Source organism: Pinus tabuliformis, chromosome 7 (assembly GCF_031772625.1).
Source record: "Pinus tabuliformis cultivar Carrire ecotype Pingquan chromosome 7, CPIR1, whole genome shotgun sequence".
Lineage (NCBI taxonomy): Eukaryota > Viridiplantae > Streptophyta > Pinopsida > Pinales > Pinaceae > Pinus > Pinus tabuliformis.
This window is the reverse complement of record NC_142293.1, coordinates 773,221,379-773,244,936: the sequence shown is the minus strand read 5'-3', so window position 1 is coordinate 773,244,936 and position 23,558 is coordinate 773,221,379. Positions and strand designations below refer to the sequence as shown.

At 40.5% G+C, this 23,558-nt stretch overlaps 1 protein-coding gene across 1 annotated transcript in view; it reads left to right on the top strand.

Moving 5' to 3' along the window:
- Positions 1–19,027, top strand: part of LOC149249868 (uncharacterized) — a 93,431-nt gene extending 74,404 nt beyond the window's left edge. The window contains exons 9-10 of the mRNA XM_089456345.1: positions 18,239–18,322; positions 18,532–19,027. Coding sequence (XP_089312471.1) covers positions 18,239–18,322; positions 18,532–19,010 — 563 coding nt within the window. The 3' untranslated portion in view covers positions 19,011–19,027. The remainder of the gene's footprint in view (positions 1–18,238; positions 18,323–18,531) is intronic.
- The last annotated feature ends 4,531 nt before the right edge of the window (positions 19,028–23,558 follow it).

Sequence of the window (23,558 nt, the reverse complement as noted above, 5' to 3'; positions counted from 1 at the left end):
CAAAGCACTGATCCAACGGTCAGCATTGACATCACATATCGCAATCGCAATCGCTTAAGGCCAGGGATCATTACTCCTGTGATATGTTGCGATGCGATACCATTTGCTCCATTCGCTGTGACTTAATCCTGGTCGTTGATCTGTTAGATCCAACGACTCCTGTGCGTCAACACTTCACTCCTCCATCCGTCTCTTTACTTGGGTTTTTACGCCATTCTTCAATGTTATTCTGTGGTTTCGGGTTTCTTCAGTGGTTCTGGTCTTTTGCTGTTCTGCTGCGCGACTCTCTCCTGAGATTAACTTCGCGTGTTTATGTAATTACTGTCCCTCCAGAACATTACTTGATCCTTCGATCAGTCCAACGATCCATTACGTTCCTCTGTATCATTCTTCTTCTCTGTGTTCTGCTTGAACTTTGCCTGCATACATATATTATGCAAACCTCTGATTCATACATAATTTATCGGTCAATGTTCAAACCACACACTTATACAATTTAGGAATCAAATTCTTTGTATATATGAACAAATAAATACATAATGAGACTCTCTGTCTCTCTGGCTTGATTTTCTAATTAGTGGCCTCTGTTTCACAATCTGCCTGTAGGCTTACAATAAAACCTCTACTCTCTAATTAGCTAAACAACTAATCATCTAACCTCTGTCTATGCCTTTAGGGCTTGCATTTATACAAAAGGATTCTACAACCAATTCCCGGTTTAGATCCATCAACTTCTCAACAAAATCCTAAAATCTCTTCCTCATCTCTAAGGATCCTCTCCACAAAATCATGAACTAACTCCTAATCTAAGTTTTACAATCAATTCTCAAATCTCTCAATCTCTCAACTATTCTAAATCTCTCATATTCTCCTCCATTCAAGAATATTTACAAATATGCCACTTTATACTTAATTAAATCCTATCCTAGCTTCTCTCATTAGAATCACTCAAAACCCTTAATAATTACATTAATTCACACTTAGGAAACCAACTTCCTTGAAACACAAGACCCCCTATGTCTACTAAAATACAATGATTTTTCTTGAGCTGAATGCTTCTGCATCATTAATCTTAGCCCTTGATTATGTTTTGATCTTGGTCGTTGGAGCTCCAAAGAGAGATTATAAGGAGTTCGATTGACACTTGGAGAACACATTGAATGGGAGATCAGAGATCAAATTTTTCAAGAGTAGCAACGTTGAGTTGCTGGAGTGAGATCGAGTAATCGTCTTGTAGTGAGGGGCAGGGATAGTAGTTCGGAGGAGAGTTTTCCAGATCAGGAGAGTGCAAAGAAGAGAGGGCATAGAGCAATTCAGTGAGGCAGCGTAGAGCTTCGGAGGGAGTTTGAAATCCAGCTGGGAGAGTGGAGATCCAGTGCTAGAAGCCAGGGTGTGAGACCAGAGGGCCAGAGGGTTGAATTTCCAGATTGCAGGAGATCAACAGAAGAGGTGACATAGAGCTTAGCCAATGTGACATAGATCTGCGTAGGATTGACGCAGAAGCTGCGCAGAGGCAGCGCGGGGCCAGCTAGCCAACCCTAATCAGTGTCAAATCTCACAAATAAGTGTGAGATTTTTCTCACTAACTCTTTGCTAGCATTTCTTTGTATCAGATAGCCAGTTTTGGCATCCAACAATTTGTACTCAGATTTACTACTGCATAATAATTAAAACCCTCAGCTGCTATACCGGTTTTCCCGCATTTGGTTTTTCCGGGGATATTGTCCAAAAACAACTGTGTTGATGTGTGTGTTTATTTCTCTCCAGTGCAGTATTTAGTTTCCGTAGTATTTTATTTTGTGTAGGCTGCAGTGTATATATTTCAATATTTGCCATAGAAAACTGCAAGTAACTTGTTCAAGTAATTTAAGAAGTTGGTGAAATATTATTAGTTTGCTGCAGTAGGAATCAGGTAATCGATTTTTCACATGTTATTGGAGCACATATCGTGAGCAGAAGGGCTCAGTTGTAGAAAGGAAGAGGGAGTTCGAAATTACTACAGAGGCAACTATTCGAAACGCCATAGGCAGCGCAATCCTTGGACCAAGGAGGTCAAAGTTTTGAGGAGAAATCAATTTCTCTGAGTGAGTCGAGAGAGAAATTCGATCTCCAGATCAAAGCTTTCTAGAGGCAGAAGGGAGCAATGCATTTTCATTGCAAAGCAGATCTTTAGCTGGGATGAAAATATTTTGCAGCAGTTGTTGGCAGAATAGCGTCAAAAGGAGAGAATAGCACATGCTGAGGGTCATAGTCATACATCAAGGTCACTATAATGCATCAGGGTCACAGTCATAGTCATACATCAAGGTCACTGTTATGCATCGGGGTTACTGTCATAGACATACATCAAAGTCACTGTTATGAATCAGGGTCACTGTCATAGTCATACATCAAAGTCACTGTTATGCAACAAGGTCACTATCATATAGATCATAGTCATGCCTCGAAGTCACTGTCACATAGATCACTGTAATGTCTCCAATTCACTGTCATGTAGATCACGATGTCATCTATCATTATCACAACTATACTGACACCACGTACCACTGCCAACATGTATTACTGTCAAAGGTATCTCTGTCCAAAGTTTTACTGTTATAGATAATCACTGTCATAGACCTAGACCCTTATCACTGTCATTATCATAGAGATACATATGTGAGCCATAGATGTGAGGCACAAAGATGAATAAATGAGTCACTGAGATAGAATTGCGAGCCACAAAGATTAATAACGAGCCACAGGGATATATTGCGTGCCACAGAGATTCAAGCAAGCCACAAAGTATAATAGCGAGCCACATATATTAATAATGGGCCACAGGGATATATTGCATGCCACAAAGATTCAAGCAAGCCACAAATTATAATAGCGAGCCACAAAGATTAATAACGAGCCACAGGGATATATTGCGTGCTGCAGAGATCCAATGAGAGCCATAGCAGGAAGTATGTGAGCCTTTGATAATGTAAACCACATATTAGATGCGAGCCACACCAGAATGATATGCGAGCCACATAATAGATACGAGCCTCATCAGGAAAATATGTGAGCCACAGATTAATGTGAGTCACATCAGAAAAATATGCGAGCCATAGATTAATGCGAGCCAAAAAATAGATGCGAGCCACATAAAATGTATGCGAGCCATACAAAAAGAATACGGGTCAGTGAATATATGCAAGCCACTGTGAAGAATTAGAGCTACAAAAAAATAGATACGCCAACGACTGAGCATGTATCGAATGAGCCATACAATGTTCTTATTATTTAAGCATTCAATGGGTGAAAGAGATCCTCCAATAGTGGAGCTGACTTGACCTTGTCAACATAACCCTTTATCATTTGCTCATGGGTGCCTTAATATTGAAGCCCAAATAAATTATCAAATAATGAGAGAGTGCCATGCCGATTTCATCAAGGAATGCCATGTGTTGAAAAATGTGTAACTAGGTTCGGTCTTCATAAGTATGAAATGTATTTTTGATTCTTGTAAATTATGAAATAAAATAAAATTATTATTATTGTTTTTGGAGCATGGGTTTCATGCTCAAGGTCTTTTATTTTATAGGTCAAGCACCCATTGAGTGCTTCTAGGGTTTGTCCTAGGTCAAGAAGTCAAAAGAGTCATTGTCATAAGTTGAAGACCCCACTGGGCACATTGTAACTTGTAAAGAAAAATATTTGTCTTTAAAAGTGTTGGAATACCCTCCAAGACCAAGTCAGTCTAGCAGCTGGCAAGTCGGCCTAAAGGAAGAGCCACATCCACCCTTGAAGAAGCCTATATATAGAAGAGGACTCGTCCTCCTTGAAGACACTCACTCATCTCTCATTCTAGCGAAGAAAGAAGAAGGAAGAGATAGCGAAGGAGAAGAAGGACAAAGAGGTTTTGTGTTTGGGCTATCTTTCTCTCTCACACGTGCTAGAGAAGACTAGGGTTTCTGTGCTAACCTAGGGCATCCTTCTACAAGTTTGATCTTGGTGGAAAGGAGGCAAAGAGGTCAAGCGAAGGTTACCAAGGGTCTCTCTAAAGCTCCAGAAATCAGGGAAAGGCAAGCGAAGGTTAAAGGAGGGCGCTAGAAGAAGATCGAAGTTCCCACGTGTAGAAGCAACAGTTTCTGGGGGCTGAAATTTTAGATCTATAGTAGGAGGCCGAAAATCTTGCCACATAAGGTCGAGAAGGTGCTACTAGAAGAGATTTGATTGGTTTTGACTAGATCGAAGTTGGAACATCACTCAAAGAGGTTTGTCTTGGTCTTGGTCTTGGAGGGTATTGATCTCAGTCTTAAGGTCTTGGAATTCGTCAATTGAAGAATCTATAAGGAAGAGAAAATATTTAAGGGTTTTCCTCTCAAGAGGAGAGGTTTTTCCCTGGCTTGCAGCCTATATACTGTGTCATTGTGCTTTTTGTTTTGGTAGTTGTTTGATGCTTCACACATATAATAATAAGGAACAAAGTTAATAAGTAAAAAGGAACCACAAGCAATTATCAAGTAAAGAGAATTAATCATAATCATTGCCCTATTGAATTCTCAACATGGTATTAGAGCTAAGGTTGGCTAAGGGCATCATGAAGATCTCCAATACATTGAAGAAGTTCATCAAGAAGTGTTCAAAAGTAGCAAGCTATCTCAAGAAAAACATCAAGGAAGCATGGAGTCTCTTATTCTCTACAAGGAAGGAAGTAATCGAAGAACAAGATGAAGGTCTCTTCTCGGCACTCACTGGCACATTCCAAGATGAGAGCATTTGGGTAATTGATAGTGGTGCATCTAGACACATGATAGGTCATCACAAACAATTGAAGACCTTATCAAAGGGAAAATCCTCTTATTCAGTGGAACTTGGAGATAACAAAAGCTATCCTGTAAGAGGCATTGGATCAACCTCTATAGAGCTGGAGAATGGAAGCAACATTCATCTCAACAACATCCTATTTGTTCCAAGTTTGCATAAAAACTTACTTTCCATTTCAAGTCTAGAGGACAAGGGTGATAGAGTAGCTTTCATTGATGGGAAAGTTGTTGTATGGAGTAAAAAATCAAGCATAGAAAATGCTAGAGTAATTGGCATTCGAGAAGGAAGACTTTACAGGTTGATATCTCCTCTAGCTCAAGCCTTGGTTCACATTGAAGTTAGCCCATGTGAACTATGGCATAGAAGATTTGGTCATCTTCATTTTAAGATCCTCCCAACTCTAAGTTCCATAGTAGATGGAATACTTGAACTAAAAGAAGATTATGAAGGAGTATGTAAGGGATGTGCATTGGGTAAGAATACCAAGAGACCATTTGGAAGCAGTGCTTCACAGTCAAAAGAAATCTTGGATCTCATTCACTCCGATGTATGTGGCCCTATGACTCCTAAATCTCTTGGAGGTCATCTATATTATGTCACATTTATAGATGATCATTCAAGAAAGACCCGGGTTTACTTAATGAAAACCAAGGACGAAGTATTTACAAAATTTCAAGAATTCAAAGCTAAAGTGGAGAACCTTACAAAAAGAAGAATCAAGATACTAAGATCCAATAATGGAGGAGAGTATACATCCAAGGAGATTATAGCATTCTGTAAGGAATCAGGGATTAAGAGGGAGCTGATAGTCCCATATAATCCCGAACAAAATGGAGTTGTAGAATGAAAGAACCGATCCATTGAAGAAAGTGTAAAGGCGATGTTACATGATCAAGATCTACCAAAATTTATGTGGGGAGAAGCCACGAAGACTGCAATATATATTCAAAATCGAAGTCCCCACAGGTCATTGGACAACATGACTCCCGAAGAAGTATTCACTGGGAAGAAGCCTACTGTAGATCATCTCCAAATCTTTGGGTGTCCTGTATATATTCATATACCAAAGGATAAAAGAAAGAAGCTAGATCCTTCAGGCATGAGAGGAATATTTGTTGGCTACAACAACTCCTCTAAGGCTTATAGAATCTACATAAAGGAAGGACACCATATAGAAGTAAGTCGAGATGTCATATTTGATGAAAGTGTCGCATTCAAGAAATCTAAGGAACTTCCCATGGACTCTGATGACGAAGAACTTCCAGTATTTGAAGAAGAAGTTAACAGGGAAGAAGAAGAATCTCATCATGAAGATGAGGGTCCCAGTGAACCCATTCAACCTGTGGTCCTCCCCGAATCAAGAAAGAGACCAAATTGGTTGAAGTCTACATTACTTGATGCAAAAGGTCATGGGGCAATGAAAGGTTCATTTAGAGAAAGCAAGAAATGTTGAATTTTCTAAGTCTATCCGTTAGAAAATTAATCTGTATTATGCTGGTTTATTTCTTCTACTTGTAAAGTCTGAACAAGTTATTTAAAACATTTAAATACCGAAATAAACACAATATAGTCACAACATCTACAGATCATCAGTTGAAAAAAAACAAACACACAAGTGACACCATTATTTTTGGACAAATGTCCCCGGAAAAACCCAATGCAGGAAAATCGTTGTAGCTATTTTGAGGGTTTATTATTATCCAGTATTTCCTTGAGTACAATTGGGTGCTAAACTAGCTCACCCGACGGAAAAATAACTGGCAGCAATGCCTCTCTATTCAGAAACAGGTATTCAGAAAACCTGTCCCACGAACCCTCTCCAGCAACTCTGAAGCTGCACTAGCCCTTCTGGCCTCTGCGTTAGCCACAAACCCCTTTGCGTTAGCTCTTTGAGGCACTGCGCAGCCTCTAGGACCCTCTGCGTCACTCCAACTACTCTCTACGTGGATGACACAGTCCCTCTGGCCTCTGCGCTGTCTCTGCGTGGCCTGCTCTGGCTGCTGCTTTTCACTCTCTGCCTCTGCACTGGTCTCTTGGCACTATCTCTGCCACTTTATCTAGTACTCACTGCCCCTCGCTGCTAATCACTGATTCGACTTTGCTTAGCGACCACACTCTAGCAAATTGAATGACTGATCACTCTGGTGTGTTCTCTAACTGACCCTCAAACCTCTTCTTATACTTTTCCTATTGGTTCTTCAATGACTGAGATTAAATCTCTAATCAATGGCTAAGATTAGATTTGGCTTGATCCATGACTTTTGGAACCTTCTAACCCAATATTATATTAATACCCATTAATATTTTATTTTTCCTAAGTTTAGACTTAGAAACTCCATTAAAAATATTAATTATTTTAATATCTCCCAAACCGGGTATAGTCTATCCAAACCATTTCTGGGTCTTGGAGATCTCATATGCTTTAGCCTCTCCACGAATTTTCATGGCTAGAGAACATCCAATGCTACCCCAAATCAATAAGAAACCCAAAAAATATTCTGGGTATGATGCATACATGACAAAGCTAATAGAAGTAGAACCATCCACTTTTGAAGAAGCTGTCAACCATCAGGAATGGAAGGATGCCATGAATGAAGAGTATCAATTTATAATGAAGAATGGAGTTTGGGAAATTGTACCTAGGCTCGAAGACAAATCTGTGGTAACTTCCAAGTGGATCTACAAGATTAAACATGTGGCAGATGCAAGCATAGATAAATTAAAATATAAGGCAATATTTGTGGCTAGGGGCTTCTCCCAACAAGAAGGCATTGATTATGAAGAGACATTTGCTCTGACAACAAGGTACACAATGATTCGTTCATTGGTCTCTCTAGCAACATCGATGGGATGGAACATCCACCAAATGGATGTCAAGACTGCATTTCTGAATGGCACAATTGATGAAGAAGTCTATATAGAGAAAATCTTGGGATTTGAAGTTGAAGATAGAAAGGCATATGTTTGCAAATTAAAGAAAGCATTATATGGCCTCAGGCAAGCACCAAGGTCATGGTATGCTAGAATGGATGTATATCTTCAAAGAATAAGCTTCACAAAAAGTTTTGCTGATCTGAACCTTTATATCAAGGTTGTAGATGGAGAACCTATAATAATTCTTCTGTATGTAGATGATCTTCTCTTAATAGGTGTAGAAGGTCGAATTGAAGAATGTAAGAAGCAACTGGCAACGGAATTTGACATGAAGGATCTAGGGCTGATGCATTACTATTTGGGACTAGAAGTTTGGCAAGGACCTGATGAGGTCTACTTGGGTCAAGGAAAGTACGTGATCAAGATGTTGAAGAGGTTTGACATGATGGATTGCAAACCTATGACCACTCCGATGATCACAAACTTGAAGAGACTAAGGAGTTCCAAATTGAGCCCTGTGGATCCTTCCAAGTATAGACAACTGATTGGCTCACTGATGTACTTGGTGAACACTCGACCTGACATATGTTTTGCAATAAACATTCTTAGTCAATTCCAAGTGGAGCCAAAACATGATCATTGGATAGCAGCAAAACATATACTGAGATATCTGCGAGGAACTATCCACTACTACCTAAAATATGATAGGAGGAATGATGTCCACTTGATTGGATATATAGATTCCAACTGGGGAGGCAGTGAGCAGGATGGAAGAAGCACTACAGGAGGATGTTTTAATTTGGGATCCTCTATGATCTCATGGATGAGCAGAAAGCAAGACACAGTTGCTTTGAGTAGTGCTGAGGCTGAGTATGTTGCAGCTTGTGAAGTAAGCAGAGAAGCGGTCTGGTTGAGGAAGTTGCTATCCGATCTATTCGAAGGACTGATGAACCCTACAATGATACATTGTGATAACACCAGTTGTATACGTTTGTTTGAGGACCAAGTATTTCCTAGAAAGACAAAGCATATAAACAACAAGTATTCAAGAGCCAATACAAAATGGTGTGTTGCAGCTACAATATATCTCCACTGATAAGCAGGTCGCTGACATATTGACAAAAATATTCCTAACAAGAAGCTTGTATACTTGAGAGACAAGCTTCACTTGATTGATATATCCTTCATAGTTGAGAGGGAGAGATAGGCACGTCATTCTTGTCTTCACTTGGGAAGACAAAATGGAGGATTGGGTAACCATATGGCATTCGATACTCTTTGAGGATGTGGTAGGGCATCCAAATTAAGAGTAGTTGTGGACCGATATTCTTTGAGGACTATCTATCCAAGACAAGAATAGTCCAAAGAAGGTCATACTCAGTGAACACTCGAGTGGAGTATGTACCTTGAGAGACAATGATGATGGTGTCTATAAATCGTTTGTCTCGCTAGCATTGTGCTATAAACTTGTGGAGAGATAGAGTTGTTAGTCAAGGCTTGTTGATTTGGAGTAGAATCGGATGTGCTCTAAGCCTTAAATTTTTGCAAGGAGGCTTGGGCACATGTATTCCAAAGAACCCAGAAAGTGTTTTGGGAAATTCCACCTAGAAGTGATTTTATTGAAATAATTAATATTTTTAATGGGGTTCCTAAGTCTAAACTTAGGAAAATTAAAATATTAATGGGTATTAATCTAATCAGGGGTGAAAATTCTAGAAAAAGACACAGATCAAGCCAAAAAGATCTGAGCTTTTGATTATGATTTAATCTAGGCTGTTGGTTGTCCAACAAGAAGATATAAGAAGGAGCTTGAGGGTCATTTGGAACGCACACTGAGAGATCAAGGAAATCGATTTTTCTGAAGTGAGAAGTTCTCAGGAAGAAAATCGATTGAGGAGATTTCTTGCAGTAGAGGGGCAGTGAGTATCTGGAAGAAGGAATTTCTGGAGAGTACGAGGCAGAGGGAGAACATAAAGATGTCCAGAGGACGGTTGACGCTGGCCCACGCAGAGGCAACACAGTCCTTGAGGGGAAGTCAAGTTTCCTACTGAGGGAAGTCGAGTTTCAGTTACTGGGAGTCGGGGTGTGAGTTCGGAAGGAAAAAGTTTGATTTTCTCAGCCAACAGAGTATCTGGAAGAGGGGCAGCGTAATAGCTAGGAGGGGTGATGCAGAAACTACCGGGAGTGACACAGTTCTATGTAGAAGCCACGCAAAGCCTCCAGTGCAACAGGATCAGTCATTGATTCTCCAGTGACAGGGTGAGATTATTTCACCAGTCTTTTTGTTCAGTATTCTCTGTATCGGATTGCTAGTTGAGCATCCTAGAATTGTACTCAGATTTTCTCCTGCATAATAATAAAACCCTCAGAATTGCTCCACCGGTTTTCCAGCATTGGGTTTTTCTGGGGATTATTGTCCAATAATAATGGTGTCCTATGTGTTTCTATTTTCCTTGCTCAGTTTCTATGTTTCAGAGTCATATTTAAATTGGTGTAGGCTGCTTCAGTAATTTACTTCAATGTTTCAAGAAGAAATCTGAAATAAGCTTGTAATGTAATTTACAATCTAGGTGAAGTAGATTCAGTTGGTTGCAGTAGGATTCTTGAGATTGTTAGATCTAGAAATTTTCACATGGTATCAGAGCTGTTGATGTGAAATAGGAAGAGCAGATCTAGCACTGAAGCAAGGGCAACTTGCTGTAGCAAGCAGTAGTTTGAATCCCCTAAGGGATTGTGTAGTTCTAAGCCAGGAGGGCTACATTTTTGTGGGTGTCTCTCTCTAAGTGAGCCAACAGAGAGGTAAGACTGGCGAATCGAGAATTTTCCAAGGCAGAGGGAGCTACGCAGAGCTAGGGGACACAATTTTCTATAAGCTGAGTGCTGGGCAGAAAAGATGTTGGGAGAAGGAAGAAGATCGCATAGTGAGGGAATTCCTCAGTGATTTCTTGCGAAGGAAATCAATTTTTCTCATTTGCTAGGCAGCAGACTTAGCAACTCCATCAAGGAGTGCGTAAGCCAGTCTAGGAGCTACGTAGTAGGGAGAAAGAGGGAGCTGTTCGACAGTTTTTGGAAGATATGGTAACCAGTGGCTTGAGGTATCAGGACAGGTTGGACGGGGCTTCCAACTATGTCATCTCGAAGGCTAGAATGTCTTTCTTTCTAGATGAGCATGCCCTCAAGGCATATGTTGATAGTGTGGTGGCTGTCCCTGCAGATGCAGATCCAATGAAAAAGGACAGAGCTGCGATGGCGAAGAGGATGATCTTGGATGGAGTCAAGGATCATGTGGTGTGCCATGTTGCTAGCAAAGGGACTGCTAAGGAGATGTGGGATGCCTTGGCCACATTGTATCAAGGATCTTCCGAGCAACGAAAGATGTACTTAGAGCAGACGCCGAGGTCTGCGCAGATGCAGAAGGGAGAACGTGTGGATCCATTCCTCATGAAATTGAAGGAGATCTGTGATCAGTTGTCGGCTGCAGGGCACACACCTCAGGATTTAGAGTTAGTGAGACTGGCTCTAAATTCTGTCTCGGATGAATGACAAGTCTTTATCTAGAGCATCGTGGGCAGAGCAGCATTGCCAAATTGGGACGAGATGTGGGCAGCTCTGAAACAAGAAGAGCTGAGGAGAGATTTGCTCAAAGTCAAACTTGACAAAAGATGCAATAGCAGTGGTTCGAAGCCCAAAGTAGAGGAGGAGGATACACAACCCTTGCATTGAAGGGACAATAGGGGCAACAAAGGCGAAACAAAGACGTCTCCAAGGTGAAATGTTTCAGATGTGGCGAGATGGGCCACTATGCATCCTAGTGTCCTTTGAAGAAAAAAGACAAGGATGAGAAGCACGATCCTAAGGTTGCAACCGCAAAAATTGAACAGGAGGTGGAGTTCACCATGACAACCAAGATACCTCCAGGTGGGAGGTGGGTTGATATAGAACTATAGTTCGATAGAATTACAGATGGGCAAGATCCTTGAGGAGCCCACCCCTTGGATCATCACCTTGCTGCTATTGGAGCCCATGATCAGTGGTAGCAGGATGGAGGAGTTTTCAATTGGTGCCATGGAGTGTTGATTCGACAAATGCAGTAGTTAGTAGCGCCAGAACGTAAGCAACCCAGTGTAGAGAGGCAGCAGTGCGTGGAGGCACAATGCAGTGGCTTCAGTGGACAGCGTGGGACTAGCAGCAGTCAGGATTTCAGCACCAAGGTGTATCCACTGGATACTTGTCTAGTTTTGGGTGTTTTCAGTTGCTTCTCTCAACAACTGAGTTGCAATACGAATGCAGTGTTACTAGTGGCAGTGCTAGCAGCATAACAGATGCAACATTTGAGGGGGCGCTGCAGTACAGATGTAGCATTGGTAGTGGTAGTGTCAAAGGCAACAATACAGTGGCAGCAACAATGCAGTAGTTGGTGGACAACATGTCAGACATCAACAATGCAAAGGACAATGCTTCAGAGTCAGAGTAGTAGGCAATAACAGTGTATTGCTAGAGCACATTCCTCACTAAGAGGGAGTGTTGATTTGGGGTAGCATCAGATGTGCTCTAAACCTCAAATTTTGCAGGGAGACTTGGGCACATGTATTCCAAAGAACCCAGAAAACGTTTTGGGAAATTCCACCCAGAAGTGATTTTATTAAAAAAATTAATATTTTTAATAGGGTTCCTAAGTCTAAACTTAGGAAAATTAAAATATTAATGGGTTTTAATCTAATCAATGGTAAAACTTCTAGAAAAAGACACGGATCAAGCCAAAGCAGTTTGAGCCTTTGATTATGATTTAATCTAGGCTATTGGTTGTCCAACATGAAGATATAAGAAGGTACTTGAGGGTCATTTGGAACACACACTGAGAGATCAAGGAAATCGATTTTTCTGAAGTGAGAAGTTCTCAGGAAGAAAATCGATTGAGGAGATTTCTTGCAGCAGAGGGGCAGTGAGAATCTGGAAGAAGGAATTTCCGGAGAGTACGAGGCAGAGGGAGAACAGAAAGACGTCCAGAGGAAGGCTAACCTTGGCCCACGCAGTGCTGACGCAAAGGCAGCACAGTCCTTGGGAGGAAGTCGAGTTTGCTGCTGAGGGAAGTCGAGTTTCAGTTGCTGGGAGCTAGGGTGTGAGTCTGAAAGGCAGAAGTTTGATTTTCTTAGCCAACAGAGGATCCGGAAGAGTGGCAACGTAATACCCAGGAGGGGTGACGCAAAAATTACCAGGAGTGACGCAGTTTTGCGTAGAAGCCATGCAGAGGGTGACACAGAGCCTCCAATGCAACAGGATCAGTCACTAATTCTCCAGTGACAGGGTGTGATCATTTCACCAGTCTTTTGTTCAGTATTCTCTCTGTATCAGATTGGTAGTTGAACATCCTAGAATTGTACTAAGATTTTCTCCTTTATAATAATAAAACCTTCAGAATTGCTGCACCGGTTTTCCCGCATTGGGTTTTTCCGGGGACTATTGTCCAAAAATAACGGTGTCCTATGTGTTTCTATTTTCCTTGCTTAGTTTCTATGTTTCAGGATCATATTTAAATTGGTGTAGGTTGCTTCAGTAATTTACTTCAATGTTTCGAGAAGAAATCTGAAATAAGCTTGTAATGTAATTTACAATCTAGGTGAAGTAGATTTAGTTGGTTGCAGTAGGATTCTTGAGATTGTTAGATCTAGGAATTTTCACAAGGCCTTGCTATGTGACAATGCTGGTTGATATGATGCTAGACGGATGGGTTACCAATCCGACTCTTCTTATGAGATCTCTTCAAATTGAGAATGTCCATGTCCTCTTATGAATACCTCCCTAGTTAACAGGGAGCATTGAAAAATGTGTAACTAGGTTCGATCTTCATAAGTATGAAATGTATTTTTGATTCTTGTAAATTATGAAATAAATTTTTTTTTATTATTATTGTTTTTGGAGCATGGGTTTCATGCTCAAGGTCTCTTATTTTATAGGTCAAGCATCCATTGAGTGCTTCTAGGGTTTGTCCTAGGTCAAGAAGTCAAAAGAGTCATTGTCATAAGTTGAAGACCCCACTGGGCACATTGTAACTTGTAAAGGAAAATATTAGTCTTTGAAAGTGTCGGAATACCCTCCAAGACCAAGTCGGCCTGGCAGTTGGCAAGTCAGCCTAAAGGAAGAGCCACGTCCACCCTTGAAGAAGCCTATATATAGAAGAGGACTCGTCCTCCTTGAAGACACTCACTCATCTCTCATTCTAGCGAAGAAAGAAGAAGGAAGAGGCAGTGAAGGAGAAGAAGGACGAAGAGGTTTTGTGTTTGGGCTATCTCTATCTCTCTCTCTCATGTGCTAGAGAATACTAGGGTTTTTGCGCTAACCTAGGGCATCATTCTACAAGTTTGATCTTTGTGGAAAGGAGGCAAAGAGGTCAAGCGAAGGCTACCAAGGGTCTCTCTCAAGCTCTAGAAGTCAAGGAAAGGCAAGCGAAGGTCAGAGGAGGGCTCTAGAAGAAGATCGAAGTTCCCACATGTAGAAGCAACTGTTTCTGGGGCCCAAAATTTCAGATTTGCAGTAGGAGGCCAAAAATCTTGCAGCAGAAGGTCGAGAAGGTGCTACTGGAAGAGATTTGATTGGGTTTGACTAGATCGAAGTTGGCACATCACTCAAAGAGGTTGGTCTTGGTCTTGGAGGGTATTAGTCTCAGTCTTAAGGTCTTGGAATTCGTCAATTGAAGAATCTATAAGGAAGAGAAGAGATTTAAGGGTTTTCCTCTCAAGAGGAGAGGTTTTGCCCTGGCTTGCAGCCTATATACTGTGTCATTGTGCTTTTTGTTTTGGTAGCTGTTTGATGCTTCACACATATAATAATAAGGAACAAAGTTAATAAGTAAAAAGGAACCACAAGCAGTTATCAAGTAAAGAGAATTAATCATAATCATTGCCCTATTGAATTCTCAATAATAATAGTTTTTTTCCTTAACCAATATAAATTGTCTTTGGGGAAAGATGGGCTTTCCTTGGGGTAGTTGGGTTCCTATGGGGTAATTCGTGCCAGAGTTGCCCCAAATTTCAACACTCCCTCTCAGTTAGGGAGGAATTTCCATTTGCATTAGAAATCTCATCTCGAATGTCTCATCATCGCTGCATTGTGTCTCATCTCATCTCATCTTGTCTCATAGAAGAAGAATAATCCACAACTGATGGTAGGGGAGATCGATTTACCACAAGGATAAATATCCTCCAAACCCTACTGGTCTCCAGGTCAAGTTCCATGATCTTCATCTCAACTGAACAATGATGTCTCAATCTAAAGAAGTAGAATCATCATAGGGGAGATCAATTTACAACTAGGGTAAAGATCTTCCAACCCTATATCAAGGAAAATGGGGGGGTACGATTTTCCATAAATGACAATGATCTTCCAACCCCATGTCCAACCGGTTGATTGAAAATCCATCCAGATAATAAGGGAGATCAATTTACCACTAGGGTAAAGATCTTCCAATCCTATATCTTCGACAATAGGGGAGATACGATTCGCCATAAATGAGGAAGATGTTCCAAATCTATGTCACCCATTTTGATCCTTAGGGATCAAGTGGTTTGAACACCATGCATCCCGAACTTAGGGAGATCAATTTACCAGACGCCTTCGCCATAGGTAAAGATATTCCAACCTAAGTCTCTTCACTCATTGGCTAGATGAGTGGTAATCCCAACAAACCCAACTTGTGGGTAGGATGCATGCTAGGGTATGTACTCCATCAAGTCCCAGACTTGACTAGGGGAGACCAAACTTATCAAAAGATAAGGATCTTCCAACCCTATAACTCCAAGGAATACCGTATGACCCAGGAGCTCCCAAAGCTCAGTGTTTGTGATCAGCTTGACCCCTTTCTAGAAGGGTCACATCCACTAGTCCAAGCTGTTCTCTGAAGACCAAGAACTTCCCTTTCGACAAATGCTTGGTAAGAATGTCAGCGATTTGCTCATTAATCAAAATGTGATGGAGCCTTACGAATCCTCTTGGCATTTTATCCCAAATATAGTGATACGTAATCTCATTTGTGCTTGGACCTGTCGTGTAACACGAGATTCTGTGAGAGTCAGATCCCACTCTTATATCATAGTCGTATTTAGTACCTGCTCAAGCAACTCTACAAAGAGCTTTCTCAACCACACTGCCTCAGAGCTAGCCATGCTAGTAGCAATGTACTCTGCCTCTGCTGTACTCAAGGCAACAAACTTCTATTTCCTGCTCATCCAGGAAATCATGGCATACCCCAAGCTAAAGCAACACCTAGATGTGATTTTCCTATCAACACTATTTTCAGCCTTAGTCAGCATCGGTGTATCCATGAAGTCCGACAGTGTATCTCAGTCCATGATTAATAGTTTCATGTAGATATCTCAGCACATGTTTGGAAGCAACCCAATATACATGTCCAGGCTCTATCTTGTTTAGAGCACATGCTGCAAAGCAAGGATCCATCAAATCTGAATTTGAAGAGGAGTCTCTCTCAATTGCTTTAGTGTAATCCGTCATGCCAAGTCTCTGACAACATACCTTCCTTAACAAGGAAGTCCCATCATCTCTTTGATACACTTCCAATCCCATGATGTGATCATCTGTGCTCAGAGGTTAGCTCCCTCTAACACTGAACACTAAGATGATTCGATCCTGTCAGAAATAAGTTGTTAGCATATAAAATAAAATATCGAAGACATACCTGCAAACCTTGAAGAGAGGTTGGTGTCCATCAATCCAAGTATACCAAGTCCAGAGGACTTGCTTCAATCCACAATCATGAGTCTCCTACTCATGTACCTCAAAGCCCTGAGGTAGCCTCAAGTATGCTACTTCCTTAAATGTCATGGAGGAAGTCAACTTCACATACATCTGATAATAGTGCATCCGACAACAGGTGCTAGGATCTTATCACAATCCTCTCCCTTTGCAAGTATTCTCCTTATCACTATTTAATATCGCAGAAGCATCTGACACTTCAAAATCTTTGTCATCTAGAATGGTCCTTGCATGAAGGACATATTGCTCTCAACATCTCATCAGACTGTTGCATTCAATCTTATAGTCTACTCCCTCTGAATAGGAAGCCTCTTCAATCATAGATATCAATCTGGAGACTATAATCCTTCCTCTGAGGTTTGGGATCTTGTGCATTGCCACTTTAATCAAGGGATGACTCTACATCCTTCTCAATGTCAATATTGAGGAGCTGGTACTTACATCCATCTGATGTACCTATTGACCCTAAAACAAGAGCAGGAACAATAATAACAAAATATATAAACATAATGAAAGAGTACTTGATGATGAGGCAGGTCTGTCTTTCTTCTCTAAATATGTGAGTGGCTCCTTCATTTTCCTGTACCAGCTCTCTCTTGGAGCTAACTCTTTTTGCATTACTCTGCATCCTGATGATCCTCAAGAAGAATTTGCTTTCCTTGATCACATCTTCATCCAAGAAGTTAGAAGCATTCAAATATTCATGCAGGAAGAATAAACAATAGTCTAAAACGATAAATCTAAACATGAGCAGTCTCATAAAGAAATAACATGAGCCTAGAAAGTACTTATCTTTAACGAGGATTGCCGAAAGTGATCAACTCCCTCCTGATCCTGCACTACGGACCATCGACCATATGTCAATGTCGTTTTCAGAAGAAATGCATCCTCTTGAGCACCACCTGTATTCTCATTCTAGATCCTTCTAGGCGTGGCTATCAATGTACAAGATGATCACCAGATCTGCATCATACTATCTCCTATTGGGAGACTAGCCCATCTAGGATGACACTGAGTTTGTCGTAGGTACAAGAATAACTCAATGGTTTCTTACTGGCCATATAATATCATAAAGAAATTCTGATTCACAGCAGGGTTCCAATCTTATAGAATCTAAGCCTTTTCAATCTCCAAGGCCAAAACCAACCCCAGCCAATGTCTTCTTAAGTAGCACTTCCCCATTGGACATGAATATGCTTTCACCACACCGGACATCTTGTACCAAACTAAATCTTGCATCAGACCCTGCTATATCGCTTGAATAGGGGGGCTCTTGTTTTGCTTTCCTAAAGTTTTGTCTGCTAGAAGCTGACTTCGTGATGCCCTAGGGTTGAAAAGTTAAAAGGAACCATGGAGAGGATAGAGCCACCTTCTAAATGACCCTCAGAAAAGTCCAAGAGATCCTCATCCAACCCCATAGTCAGGACTATAAGCTGCAGAATCCCTATCCCTAGCTGCCAGTCCTGCCATTTATTCCAAAGCTATCTATTATATTGTAACCAACTAATTTATGCAGCTCACTAGTTTCTGTAATTATGGATCTGTTTCATATATTTGGCTGTTCAAAATTAACAGCCCCACGCTTTAACAAGAGTGTTTACAAAACAGGTTCTGATTTTTGACTTCAGCTAAAATATAACATAGTTCTTCCTTTGAATGGTTTTTGGATATTGTTGATAGTCAGTTTCGAATTTTCCTTGTCTGCAGATGCACAATTAAATTTTACTTCTGCTTTTACACATACAGTCAGATATCCTGCTCTTCTTAGTATTTTCTCATTCCTGAATTTCTCTGGCAACAGTTTTGCGAGTTTGGGATGTCCTTTTATACGAAGGCAATCGAACAATGCTGTTTCGCACTGCTCTTGCTCTTATGGATTTACATGGTATTGCATACTCCACTTTATCGTGTGCTTCTTTTTTCACTTGTAGTGTTAGTTTGGCTTGTATGTCTTAAACCAATGCTGAAAAATTAAGTGTTTCAAAGGATGAATATTCTTTATATATTATGTATGTTGCCCATACTTTTGTCTTGTGTGAAAGTATAGCTTCTTTTTGGGAACTGAAGCAAGATTGCATGCAATTTTGTGTGCAGGTCCTGAACTTCTCGCTACAAAAGATGCAGGAGATGCAGTTGCTTTGTTTCAGTCTCTTGCGGCCTCAACATTTGATAGCAGCCAGCTTGTTTTAACTGCTTGCACAGGGTACCAAACACTAGATGAGACCAAGCTGCAAACTCTACAGGAAAAACATCGCCCCAAGATCTTAGCTGTTATTCATGAACGTTCAACAGAACGCCATAACTCGGGTCACTCACAAGGTGCCACATCTAAATTGTGTGATAATGATCTCAACAAGGCTGCAATTTCTGTGGAACAAAAGATCCTAGAATCACCTAATCTAAGACATGAGGGTGCTTCGAATTGTAACTTAGTCAACTGGAAAAGTGAGGATACTTTATATTGTCTACCAAGAGGGACTTTCAAGCCAAATGATAGTACTTGCTTGACCGATGGCTTGTCCATTGAAGACATGAGTTCCGCTGCACACCTCCAGGAGCAGGTACATCAGTGACTATCTGAGGCTCTCAACTTCTTTCTAAGAGATGGTCAAGTTTTTGGTTGTTTACTAGTGGATTCTTTTAAAATCAAGATAGTCATATAACAGGAGTATCTCTTGACATCTTTCAATTCGTCACACTTTTATCAGAGTTAGCTCGACTATACAGGGGTCCTTTCTCTCTCAGTCCATGTTTTGGAACTTGAGATGTTTTCTCAAAATAAAATGCAGACGGGGAAACAATATATATTTTTATAATCCTACTCTGCAGGGGAAGTGCTTTACTCTACAAGTGAGACTTTTTTGTAGCAGCCTTGGGAGAGCCTATTGTTAAAAAATGGCTAATATTTTTTGTCTTCTGTAAGTTAAAGAAGACTCTGTTTGTTGATTTTACATGAATGGGTGAAACTAAGATACAGGACGAAGTGGGTTTACACTGTAGCCTTATGTTCACATACATAGGCTCTTAGAAATTTGATTTATAAAATTGGATGAATGAGGTCAAGTCTGCATAGACTTGTGTTTACACACCCAGGCTTAATATAGAATGGCTATGAATCTGCTTCAACTATTCTTCCATATTCTGAGGATCTTCCACTCCTGTATAGACAGTGAGTGTCAAGATTTCAATTTTCAAGACAATACACATCTTCATACATTTAGACAACAGGTAATTATAGAATTGAATGGTTTCAGCAGCACCCCCCCTACTGAAACCTGTTTTCAGTTGATGCTTGTTACTGCAAAATCTAGCACCTTAGTGCAAAGCCTCACTAAGAACTCTAGATCAAGAGCAACAACGAGATCAGTCAACAGTGTCACCTTAGAAACTGTTTCCCTGCTATTCTGTGGCCGGATATTATCCCCACAAAGGAGGTTTCGCCTGCAGATCATAGGGATTTAGATAACGCAAGTGTCCTAGGCTAAATACCCCCTAAGGGTTCTGCTAATAAAATCACCAAAGGATAAGGTTCAATAAGAAGGTTCCGGGTGAGATGAGATGTAATTCCAAGATAACAAGTTCAAAGGACCCTACAGCTAGATCTAGAGGGCTTTGTAATTCCTGTAGAGGCTCAAATAGGTTCCCAAACAGATGCTATATTTAAATTACCAATTGCTGTTATAAATTAGCGTTTTAACTTTTTAACTACACAATTACACCATGCAAAATTCATAACAGAAATAACAAAATGGCCTCAAATTGATAATAGACACGTGGAAACAATAGGCTATTTAATGAATAAACCAGGAAAGAGATTACAACAAATTTTGAAGGCTGAAAACACATAAAACAACAATTAAACCCTAGACGTCAGCACTAATTAATGGTTGAAAAATGCATGAAAATGATATTTATGCTTGTCCAATTTAATACGTGCAAAGCCTCACCCTAGGACTATAAGGTCGAAGGTAATTTATGCTATAAAATGCAGATTTTGACAAAATCTAACCCTAATTTACCCTAGAAAATATAAAAATAAAATTTAGAATTTTAATGTTTTATAACTTTGAAAAGATTGGCGTAATGGTGGATTAGGGCTTTTCTCAATGAAGGGCTAACGGAAGGCAAGGTCTATGGAAGAGGACTAATGGGAGCAATTTCTGAGAGAGATAAAACTACATTGAGGTTTCTCTACTCTACAAACCCTAGCAATTTTCAATCAAATTGGAGAAAATGTAAGGAAGCTATATGGAGGTTCCTTGATGGAAACTTGATGATAATCTTGTAAAGGAGATGTTAGAGCCATAAATGATTCAATACACTTGATGAAAATTTCAATGAAACCTCAATTTTTCAACGAACACATGATGGAAGAAGATACTTACAATAAATTTGCACAAATCACCATATATTCACCATTCATCATTCAAGAGAATCACATCCAATCACAATATCCTCCCCAAGACAATTTGCTCATTTAATGCTCCATAACGACCAAGAGAAAAGAGACAACTAGTGCACACTATCTCAAGTGTGTGTATGTGTGTGTGTGTGTGTGTGTGATAGTGATCCAAGGTTAGATCAACTTCCCTTTTATTTATATGAGGGAAACCAAGTTGACTAAAACCCCTAAAAATAATAAAATATGCGACTAAAAGTTAAGTAGGTCACAGGCCAATAAAAAGATAGCTATCTAAATGAATAAACATAAAAAAGCCTCTTTTAACGCACACATGAATGCTAAAAGCCCTCCGAAGGTGACATCAACCTTCAAAAGGTTCATCTCTCATCAAGATATGCCATGGATGACTCAAGAAGGTGCTCCTCACTCCAAAAGCCACATATCCTCATTAAAAGGTATCCAATCATCAAGCAAAGGTTCCCTCAACAACAGGTCATTATCAAATAAGGCCCATGTCATCACTCCAAGCCATAAATGGGACGTCATGAGGCTAGGGCATGATGTCAACATCTAGAGAAGTGTACCATCCCTTCTAGAGTGGTCCCAAGTAATCATCATCATCAAAACATCCAGAAATAGGGCAATGTCCATCAAGAAGGTGCAATACTAGCCTAGGGTGTCCTATTGTCTCTAGGGTACATCAACTCTCTTGCCAATGACTTGGCTTAGATGTGCAACGTTTTAGGTCGTAGAGGGAGGGGAAAGTGTCATCAACTACGTTGGATATATCCCAAGGACAACACTACTAAAAAATTGGTCAATGTCTTGGCTTTGGTGGCTAGAGTAGTCATCAACTAGGGTTGGATGTCTTCCTGAAGTGTTGTAGAAGCATCATTGAATCCCTTAAGGGATGGCAACTGTACTTGGAAGAAAGCATCCAAAACATTCTCGTGGAATCAAGTGAGATTGACATCATAGGTACAAGAACCATAAGAATAAAATGTTGGGCCATATTTGTGAAAGGCATCAAATTATGTGACACAAGCATCATCTTCAAATGTCTTTCTAAGTGCAATGTAGACTATCACAATATTTTTGAAATACTGACAATTACTTTTGACATTGATCTTCTTTTATATTATTCCAATATATCATTCGATAATTATACTTCAAAAATTCAACCATACAAGAACAATAGAGCAGTAGAGATCGCAATACACAAGAAGACAAGATTTACCCTGGGAAAACCTAGGGAAAAACCCATCAACCTTTTCAACAGAGAAATTCTTCTATTCAAGAAGAGACACACCTAGACCTATGGTCGTCAACTCCTCCAAGTCAAGCCTCCCAATCTGATCCATAATTTCGCTCTGCTTGAGCTGACCCAAAATTTCAACCCTCCTGCAGTTGCCAGTGACCCTAGAATTTCGGCCCCTGCAACTGCCTAGAATTTCCCCCCCCTGCAATAGAACTGCCCAAAAAAACTGGGAATCAGAAGAGAGAGCATTTATCCACACGTGTGATCTTGATAGAGAGAGAGAGATTCAATTTGTCTTCTTTTTCGTCCTCCTTGCCCTTCTTGATCTTTGCTAGGATGCCTAGACGCTGTCTTCTTGTGGAAGTGCGAATTGGTGCCAAGAGAATGAGCTCGAGCTGCCTTTATATAGTGATCTGCTAGGTCAAAGGGGTGTGTCATTACCCTGGGCTGACTTGACTTGGAGGGAGGTTGACTTGACAACTTTAGGAGCCAAAAGTTACAATTCAAAAATTCAAATTTTCTTCTTTTAAAGTCGTAATGAGACTTTCACTCAAAATAAATTTTCTTTTGACTTTAGCATTTAAAACATGCTTTTACAATAATCAATACAAGTACATCAAGTGGCCAAATATACATTATGAAGACTGACCATAGTTACAAATTCAACACTCCCTCTTAACTAGGGAGGTATTCATAATGACTGTCATATATGTTCTCAAGTTGACAAATTTCTAAAGAAAAAGGTTATATCAAATTACCATCAACATCATCATCTACCATCAACATCTGCTAGTGCCCATATCCGGGGCGGTACCAAACCCATGGCAATGTCATCAGAATATCAGGACTCACTCCTTTAGAGTGATCGGTCCTCAAATCCCAAGGCATCTTCCTAGGCCACCATTCTGAGACCTCAACTAGCGAGCACTCACTCATCCTTCTTGATGAACACTCTAGGCCAAGACCTCACTCAATCCTCCTTGGTTGGTGATCAGGTCTAGATGCCGAAGGACCTGACTACACCCTACCTAGTGTGTGATTGAGTCTAGATGGTGAAGGACCTCACTACACCTTCCCTTGTGTGTGATCGGGTCCAGGACCTGACTACACCCTTCCTAGTGTGTGATTGGGTCCAAATATTGACATACCTTACTACACCCTTTCCTGGTGTGTGATCGGGTCTAGACCTTAGTCAACACCTCATGGTGAGTAATCGGGTCTCCTCTGAGACGCACTTACTCAACCCTACTTGGTGAGCACACTGGGCCTCTCAGACCATTCTCCCCGTTGGGAGAATGTTCGTCCATGCTTGTGTCATATCAACACTCCCTCTCAACAAGAGGGGTAATCTCCACAAGCCCCAACTTGTCTCTGAAGTACACGAACTTCTCTCTGGGAAATGGCTTCGTCAAAACATCAATTGTTTGCTCATTGGTGGAGATGTACTCGAGCCTCATTTCC